Source organism: Sylvia atricapilla, chromosome 8 (genome assembly GCF_009819655.1).
Source record: "Sylvia atricapilla isolate bSylAtr1 chromosome 8, bSylAtr1.pri, whole genome shotgun sequence".
Classification (NCBI taxonomy): domain Eukaryota; kingdom Metazoa; phylum Chordata; class Aves; order Passeriformes; family Sylviidae; genus Sylvia; species Sylvia atricapilla.
The window spans coordinates 20,496,708-20,506,388 of NC_089147.1; the positions used below are offsets into that span (position 1 = coordinate 20,496,708).

Sequence of the window (9,681 nt, forward strand, 5' to 3'; positions counted from 1 at the left end):
ATAATCCCTGCTGAGAGGTGCAATATGGCAACTAACACAAACACGCTACTTCCAGACCCAAGGCAGATCTCACATTGCCTAGTAATAACTAAATGCAACAGTAGCTGCTAATAAAATCTTACATGTAGATACTTTAAATTTAAACCCCACTGATGTATATGGCATTGTAATAACCTCAGTTAAATCTAGCATGTATCAAGAGACACCCTGTTGGAACAGGCTTATGAAACAAGGAGATCAAAGTCTCTAGACTAATGTAAGAAAAAGCATCATGAATCAACCATACAAGGTACTGTACTTTCAGAAGCAAAATTGTTTCTGTTCTTATGACTGTAAAACTTACATAATTCTTCTTCTCTGACAGTGAAAGAGTATTAGCCATTTTTCCTCTATCATCAGGAGCCCATGGCATTTTTCATTAATTAAGTTTGGGCTCAATATCCCAGACTGCATTTTCTGTTTCACAAATGGTTTTGATTTCATAGATAAAGTCTCACCTCACATTACTAAGGTTACTAAATATGGACATTCTGTTTGCAAAGAATTTGTTGCTTTGGTGACAGGTATACATGAAACAGTATATATAATGTTTGTCGCCACCAAATGTATCATATAGCAACACAAGCATGGTGCTCTGTGAAAAGGAAGACCAGCATCCTTCATTTCCTCAGCAGGTTTATTACCATGAGAGCAAAATGGTCTGTGGTTTTTCTGTCGTTTAGTCACCTTTTGTGGTCTTTTGCTTCTATAAATGCATTGCTGTCTATGTATTGTCACTCAGAAGAATCACAAAGCCTAACACCTACTTACATCTTTCAGTTTGTCCCTGAAGTTTTCACACCTCTGACATCTCTACAGAAGGAAAAGATGCAGCACCCATAACTGCTATGAGAACAGAATATATCCAATCATTCTGCTGCATTGGCAGAACAGATTTGAAAAGAAATAACATAAAGGCATCACAGATGGTCTGTGGACCAGCAACCTTGAAAATACTAGATAAGCACAAATACACAGCCACATCTACTGCAATCAGAAAGTTACAGTCAAAAGCTGACCAAAACCACAAGTTACCCTACTCACCTCGAGCAAGAAAACACAGATTCAGCAAAGACAGTTTCTTGCAAATTACCAGAACTATCCTGAAGTTTCTTTGAACGCAAAGCTCCTGCTATATTAGTCAGCACTCTAGAAGCAAGAAAAAATGGTCCTGTAAACCTCAAAACCCTACAACAGCACTGAAGGTATTATTTATTTCATCCTCACTTATGTATTTGCAGTCTCAAAAGTTTCATAGAATTTTAAATCCCAAATGAAACTAGATATATCTTGTATGACATGGTGCTTTCATTCATCTTTTATACTGAGTAGTTTTTCAATTAATTTGTTTAATGTTTTTGGAAGTTACTCACAGGAAAAATACAATTATTTGTTTGAAAAGTATTTGAAGATACTCCAGCCATTAAATTGGAGTATTATAACTTATTGTGTTATGCCAAAAGATTACTTAGTGCTTAAATGCACTTGTGGCAATGACAGATGCATAGATCTTCCACTCTCCATACTCTGTTTTTGAAACAGAGTGGTTTATGGGTTTTCTCTAGAGTTTCATCCAGACCACCATGCTTATGGCCACTGTTAAAACTGTTTTCCACTATTTTGTCCAGATTCTGAAGAGACATTTTAATAGTTTTTACCTCCACTGCACCTTATTGCTATCAATTTCACAATTTGAATGACATGTTAATACGAGAAGGCATTTCACCTTTTCTATTTCGTTTGGTATTGCATTTTTCACGGGGAGGCAAGAGTTACAGTTGCTTCCTATTCAACTTTCCCATTAAATACCATTCATAAGGTAAGAAATGTCTAACTATATCCCCTATTCAACCACTCCTTTTCCAGGTCAGAGACTTGTCATCTTTGTCACTCCACCTCACCCCAGCTGCTCTGTGCCTCTGAATATTTCTTGAGATAAAGAAAAACACCAGGAAGACGGAATCAAGTTACATGCTGCTGTTCAAGATGCACACACAACACAACATACATATAGTGGCACGAGAGTGCAACCCCTTTTTTCTAAATGAGTCATCTAATACTCCCTGAATTCTTACCAGACCAGTTGACTGCCACTGCATTAACATTTTCAGATTACTCCTACAGACCCCAATATGTCTTTCCCAAGTTCACTGCCTTCTATGTTTAAGAAAGAATTGTTCTGCCCTTTGTACAGTCTGCTCTGTCTTTCTCTTAACAGCATCTCCTACAATTTCTTTACAGGCACTCAGTCTAACAAGAGCTTACTGAAGCATCTCTGGAAGTTTGCTGTCCAGGCTAAGTGTTACTGTCTGCCATTCACTCTGTTTTCTGAAGAACTTGTCAACACATTTAAGGAGCACAGATGACAGATGTTAATCTCCCTCCACCATGGGAGTTTATCACCTACTAACATCCTTTTTCTCCGAACTGATTTTGATCCAGAAGAGGATATTTCCTCTTCTGTTTACTTTAAAGACTTCCATCAAGAAACATGACAAATAGCTTTGCCTGGATCAGTAAGCTCACTGGCCTCTTCAAAATATTCTAACAATTTCTCTTGATTTTCATCTATGAAAATAGTACCAACTCCTCTTTAACACTGTATTTCTCGGGGATATAGTTAGGCCACTGTCTCTGACAAGTGCTATGAATCTGTTTAAATCAAACTTATTGATCTACAGTTGTCCAGTTAAATCTAGATTTTTTTTTTTTTTAAATGCTGCCATGCTCCATCTCTCAGACTCAGAAGATGAGTTATGCCACAGGCTATGGAAAATAAACCCAAAATTTTGCACCCAAAACCCCCAAAGAATTTCCTTAGAGGCACCAGACAAATATTTTGTGATCCTGGGATACTTTTTGGGAACATTTCTTTTATTGATACATTTTGAAACCACTTACATTTCAATGAGAGAATTCTTTGGTCCATTCAGCAGTAAGAACTGACTCATGTGTGAAAAAGTCCTTAGTTCCTTTAAAAATAAACATACATGTGAGCAGTTGCCAGATTTTTTTGCTCTGGCCTTACTTTCCCAGCCCTCAGCTGCCAATCTGCCCTACTGAAATTGAAGCAGGCTTCCATTTTTGGGTGGGGGTTTTTGGGTTTTGTTGTTGTGATTTCAAGATTTAGCCACTCTAAACATTCTCTGAAACAAACAAACAAAAAAAGACCAAACACTTACTTGTCAGAATTGAGTTCCATTCCATTGTCTCTCCCCCAAAACAAAACTGTGGTTTTTCTTTCTTTTTTTTTTTTTTTTTTTTAATATGACCCTCTAATACTCTCTTCACACTGCTGCTTTTCTGGATCAACTTAGAATAATTTCTTGCCAGCAGCGTAAGTGCCTTACAACATTTTTAAAATAGGCTTCATGCTGCCTGTCAACTTTTAACCTTTTACCTTTTTTTAAAACCAGACTCTGAATTATGAATTTAAATACTGCAACGATTTCTTTTTCCTCCTTACATGGGTGTAATTGTTCAAAAGTAGCTATTAGAGCCTTAATTTAGGAGCCTGCTTGCTCAAGGATATGAGTTACGCGTCTTTGGGTTTCTCTAAAGAGCTGTTTCAAATAAGCTTCCATTTAATATCTAAAATGACTGTCTGCCAATCAGACTGCACCATGACTTTTATCCAAAACAAAGGAATACCAAAATCTTTCCATTTCCAGAAGAACAGACATAATGTCCAAATTTAGCATTAGGTCAGCATGACAAGGTCCCGTGGATTGCGTCCCAAGGCCCAGCAACCCCCAGAGTGTAACGCTGCGAGGAGAGGAGCTTCCAGCCCCGGGGTGTAACCACCCCAGGGCACTTCGAGCAGCCCTGACGCTCTGCTCTCCAAGAAAAGGCACTGAAGGCTCATCCCTGCCGTGCTCAGGACCACCCCAGCAGCGCCAAGCACTTCTTCATCCCTACCAGGGAAAAGCGCTTTACTACAAGGCAGCAGATCAGTTGTTTCAGGAGGAAAGATACATCGACAGATTTAAAGCTTACTGAAAGATGAGGTGAGCTGACTGAAGTCAGTCAATCGGCATCCAAAAAGAAAGGCAAACCCAAAGAACCAGATCCAGCATTTAAGTATCAAGAGCAGTTTATAGAAAAAAGATTTTGACAGAACATAACAAAGGGAACTGCTTTGTTCCACGAGAAGTAAAACACTAAGTATCCTTCAAAGATGGAGAGGGTGCCTCAGAAGAGTGAATCAGAACAGGTACACTTTCTCATCCCTATTTGGGGGGGAAAAAAAAAAGAAAAAAAAAAAAAAAGCAGTAACAAAAGCCTCATCACAAGACTCCTTTCAGGAACCAAATGCCAAAAGCTGACTTTAGACAGCTTTTCTGTTCCATAGCTAACCATTAATTTAAAGAAACTCTGTAAGCACAATTTGCTTTGGCAAATTAACTAAGCCATGTAAAAGAAAATTTGACTTTTTATACATTTTAAAAGCAATCAATGACCCTTGATGAGACAATTCATACTTGGAAAGATATGCTAGACAGCACAGCTAGACTGCATATTTCAAGCTATTATTATGTTTATTCTATATCTATCTATCTGATACGACATAATACATCTGATAGCCTTTCAGAGACTTCTCCACATATTTGTACTTCTCATCAACTGCTAAATATACAAGTCAAAATATGAAGGGGGACACATCCTAATCATTATCCTACCTTATTAGAAAAAATTAGTTAGTGATGAAACAGTAATTCAATCACTTCTTCTTGGGTGAGCATCTCTTGCCCATTCCTGCTAACATGGTAAAGAATTTAATTTCTCATGTCTCTGAAATTTAATCGATTCTGTTCTTCACGCCCCTCTTCCAGTGAAGAAAATGAAACTTAAATAAAGTCAAGATAAAGAATGCAAATAACAGCAAGCTTTAGGTCCGAAATTCAAAATTTCTCCCCAAAAGTCACAGTATATAGACAGCATAAAAGCTGAATTATGCCAATACACAGATACACCAGATAATATTACTACATTTTCTTTCTAGCTCTTCTTAAGAATCTGAGACAACATAAAAGACCTATTCATTGTATAATAGGAAAGAGTATGGTGAATGTTTCTTGGTATGCAAGAGGCAATGCATCTGTTTGTGAAGAGGGATGTGACACAGTTGTCACATTTTAGCATGGTTTCAAAAAATTGCATAGATACTCCCACTCAGGACTAACATAACCTGCAATCGTGCACTTCTGGGGTCACTGTCTAAAAAAATATATATTTCCAACTGCACTGCACCTAATGGGGGAGGAGAAACCAAACCACCCTGTCCTTCATATCAATAACACAGACAGTTTGGCACAACTGGCCAGGCTTTCTCCAGAAGCCAGTGATTCAGCAGGATAGGGATGGATAGGACAGGTCAACAGAAGGTATAGAAAAATGCTGCTATATGAACTGCTTGCAATTATGTCATACGTGGCCATCAAAGCCTGATTACCTTTACAATAGTTCTGCATCCTAACATCCACGTTCAAAGAAATAAAACAAAGTCAGGCAGTAATTCTGCATAGAATAAAGCAAGTCTCAACTACAATTTTAAACAACCAGATGCACAGGTCACATTTAACAAGTTGAATTATTACGTGATTGAAAATCAGCAGGTCTTCCACTGTGTCCTAAAGTATCTGACCGTTTACTGTTAATTCTTCCACATTGTTTGAAGAACTTCTTACCACACACTGCAGTAAAGGTACAAAAATTCAGCAGGTCTAAACACCACACAGTGAAGTAGCACTAAGGAGTGCAGGTCCTCAGTAGACTGGTTTTAACATTTTCCACTTTTACCCTCGCAATTTGTTCAAACAAATCAACAGGTTAACCAATTCAAAATGAGTAACAACTTACTGCAAGTAAAGCTTTCCAGTTTACTAGAAAACATGCCAATGTTCAAAACATCCAATGGGATTCCAAGGCTTTAATTAACACCCGTGGAGGACAAATGCATCCTTTTCATTTCTCAAGGCCCCCTGCTACATAAAAGATTAAACAACCAGATCTGCACCCCTTCAAAGTCAGTCAGGCCCTGTGTTCCCAGGAATGTCTATCTTAAAAGGAGACTGCTCATGTACACCTGTGATTTCCAACAGGCCAGGCCTGCCATAACAACTGCCCACACTGACATTACTAAATACAGTGCAATATGAAAACCACTGGCATCAAAATAAAATTATGTGCAACTTGAGTAAACACAACCGAGGAATTTTTTGAAGCATTACCTATGCTCTACCCTTAACTATTAATTTATGTCTAACACACGTATTTCAGGATGCTCTGGTTGCAAAGGATTATTCTCCTCACAAAAATTAAAACAACACGCTTCAGAAAAAAGAACTATTTGTACCATTTTGGTGCTAGATCATCCTAGTTTTAAATGGATATATCTACTATAAAATGCTTTATTCTTTCTCCAAGTGAGTGTAACGTTTGACTTTTCACGCCTTCCCACGAGATTACCAAGGAAGGCCACAAAGAAATAGATCAAGGTGAATTTTCTCCATCAGAACCGGAACCTGAGAACAGCAGCCAACAGGACGGGCGGCAGCACCTTCCCACCCGCTCCTCCCGGGCGCTGTCAGCCCTGCAGTCAGAGGGCTCTCCCCCGCGCACACGGCGGAAAAGCCGCGCAGGGCCGGGGCGCGGCGGTGCCCGCGGTCAGCCCCGCACTGGCTCCGGGCAGCGCATCCGGGCGGGATCCAGGCCCGCAGGCCCCGGCCCCGGCTTCCAGCGCGGCCCCGCCGCCCTCCCGGGCCCAGCTGCGGCCCCCCGCCCCAGCAGTGCCGACCCCGGGCTCTCCCGCGGGCATCCCACGCCTCCGCACGGCGCCGAGCCGCCCTCCCGTCCCCGCCTGCAGACAGGGCAGCCCGGCACGCACACGGAGACCACCGCTCCTCAGGGCCCGGCCGCCGCTCCGCGCCCCGGCACTCGGGCGGGTGTCACGGCCCCGCCGCGCAGCCATGTTCCCTCTGCGGGACAGCGGGACGCTCACCCTTGACGGCGCGTTCGCTGGTGGCGTGAGGCGTCAGCAGCAGCACCTTGCTCCCCTCCTTGGCGGACATCGCTGGGCGCTACCGGGCTCCCGCGGCGGCTGCTGGGCGCGGCAGCGCCTTCGTCCGCCCCTCCGCCGGCGGCTGGCGGGGCGCGGCGGGGCGGGCGGGGGCGGCTACAGGCGCCGGGCGGCGGCGGCCCGGCGGAACATGGCGGCGGGCGCGGCTCGCGGCTCCTGGCGCAGCGCGGGGACGGTCCGCCCCGGGCCCGGCATGCACCGCGCCGCCGCCCGCCGGGCACCGCGGGAGCGCGCGGAGCTCCCGGCCCCAACCGGGACCACGGCGAGACTCCCGGCCCGAGCCGGGGCGGCGGCGCGGGGCGGGGCGGGGAATGCGGCCCGGCGCCTCCCGGCGCGCCCCGGACAGCGGGGGGAGGCGAGCGAGGCGGCCGGAACGCCCCCGCCCCGGGACGGGCGGGCGCCAGGCCGCGGCTGAGGGGGCGGTGCGACGGACGGCCCGGCCCCCAGCGACCAGCGCAGGCGGGGGCCGGCGGCCACCATGGAGAGCTCCGTGAGGCCGCCCCGGGGGCCGGGGCCGGCCCAGCGGCGGGAAGCGCTGCTGGGAGGTGGCGAAGCCCTCACTGCCCCCTGGGAACCAGCGCGGAGCGAGGGCCGCGGCCGTGCACAGCAGGAAGGGGCCCAGAGCCTCACCTGGCAGGAGAGGGAGGAGGAAAGAGATGTTCCCCTCAGTGAGAACCTGGGCACAACTTGGGGCAATGGCCCAGTAGTAGATAATTCAGCCAAACGTCTCTGCCTTGCCCCTGGAGCTGAACAAGAGTGGACCAAAGAGCAGGGATGGTACTGCGGCAGGAGCTGCCCCCTCACCCCCCAAAGCTGCGCAGGCTGACGGGGGCAGAGGCTGCACCACGGCCGGTCTGGACAAAGGCAACAGCACATCGCAGCCCTTCTGTGCTATACAAACCATGCCAATGTTGTGCAGAGCAGCAGGTCTAGCCAGCTGCAGATCGTAACACACAGCTTTGCCTTGGCCAAAAGGTTGGTACAACTCTCCAACAGCTCAGGTAATCTGGTCATCATGACTACTCCATATTAAATTCACGTTCCTGATGGAAAAAGCTAAGTAGTTCCTGTTCTCTGTTGTAGCAGCTGTCAACCCTACCCTCTCTGATTTGTCGCCTCAGTTGTACCAGTGGAGGTTGGCTGTAGTACTGGCACTGTACTTGAGATCACAGAAATGAGCTGTATTTAAACCAAACAAAACCCACAAAGCACACAAACAAAGGAAACCAAATCCAAACAACAATCAGCCAACTGAAAATCTTCAGATTTGGCATCACTTAAATATCAGCCAACACATCAACCAGATCTAGCAAACATCTAAACATATACATATATACTGCATTTGATTAACTATGGTTATCTAAAAGAGTTGCTGCTTTACATCCCAGCTAACAACAAAGTCCATATGCATTATTTGTACTGAGCTGTGCAATCTATTCCATACAATAAACCAGGAATTTAACAAAGAAAAGCCATTCAGAATACTTGTTTCCAGCAAGGTCTTCGTTTTTTCCCCATTCAGTTCCAAGGAAAAAGGGTAACACGCAAGGTGAGGATCTGCCATGCTGAACAGGAAAAGCTCTTTGGCTTAAGCAAAAAGACATTGAAACTGACATATTACACAAGTGCTTGGGTTAACTCTGCTTTTTTTTATTTTACAGCAAAGACAGTACAAGCAAGAAACTTTGAATGAAACATCAGATAAAAACATTCAAAAGAATCCAATGAAAATTTTAAGGGAATAAGAATTATAAACCCTTGGGGTATTTATTAGTACGTTTCCAAGACCAAAGTTTTGGAAAAACAAAATTCTAGTAATTGCATGCCCAAAAGAAAAAAGTGTTTGCATGAATGCAGAAAGAGAGCTGGGATACATTAGAGTATCATGGAAAAAATCCTGGATGACTATTTTGGATTTAATTGCTATGCTTTCCAGCAGCAGGAATTACTACTTTATACCACATGTTCTGCAAATGTCTGTCATTGTACAATCAATTTAAAGGGCCTGGTTTTTAAATAGGACAACAGCTCGTTTCCTTCAACAGCAAGGATGTGTATCAATTCCGAGTACGCAGGGAAAGCACAGGACAGGAAGGGCAGTGAGTAAATGTCACTCCTGATTTGAACATTAGCTTAAAGTAGATCTGCTGAAACAAGGAGTAGGGGGAATGAATTCAGTCTTGTATTTAAAATCAAGAGTAGGCCAGTAATAAATTAAATAAATATTATTTAATAAAATAATTGAATTTCTGACAGCACAAAACAGCGGAGAGCCCCATATTATAAGAAAATTCATTTGTCCATACATCTCCAAACACAGAGAGCCAGAGACCTTGCTGAGTGTTGTCAGGAACCTCCACCTCACCTGAAGTGCAGTAGCAAGAGAGATACCTTACTTATTTGAATTGTTCTCTTCTCCCAGGAGCCTGCAGCCATGTTCCCTGGGGTGTGCAGTAAAAGGGGTTGATGCAGTCAGAATGCTCATCAAGGAAAAAGCACGGCAAAATATTACTTTGTTATGGTGCTATGCCAGAAGGGGACATTTTCAGCTTCCAGGCAGCATA

The 9,681-nt window shown here is 44.1% G+C and overlaps 1 protein-coding gene across 8 annotated transcripts in view; it reads right to left on the reverse strand.

Moving 5' to 3' along the window:
- PPP3CB (protein phosphatase 3 catalytic subunit beta) overlaps positions 1 to 7,260 on the reverse strand; it is a 46,927-nt gene extending 39,667 nt beyond the window's left edge. For 3 of the 8 annotated variants that reach the window (XR_010744122.1, XM_066324027.1, XM_066324024.1), the window contains exon 1: positions 7,040 to 7,260. Coding sequence is in view for 5 of the 8 variants with exons in the window: in XM_066324027.1 (XP_066180124.1) it covers positions 7,040 to 7,109 (70 nt within the window). In the remaining 3 variants the exon portion in view is untranslated. The remainder of the gene's footprint in view (positions 1 to 7,039) is intronic. The other 5 variants (XR_010744121.1, XR_010744120.1, XM_066324023.1 and 2 more) reach the window with 3 other exon arrangements.
- Between the last annotated feature and the right edge of the window lie 2,421 nt (positions 7,261 to 9,681).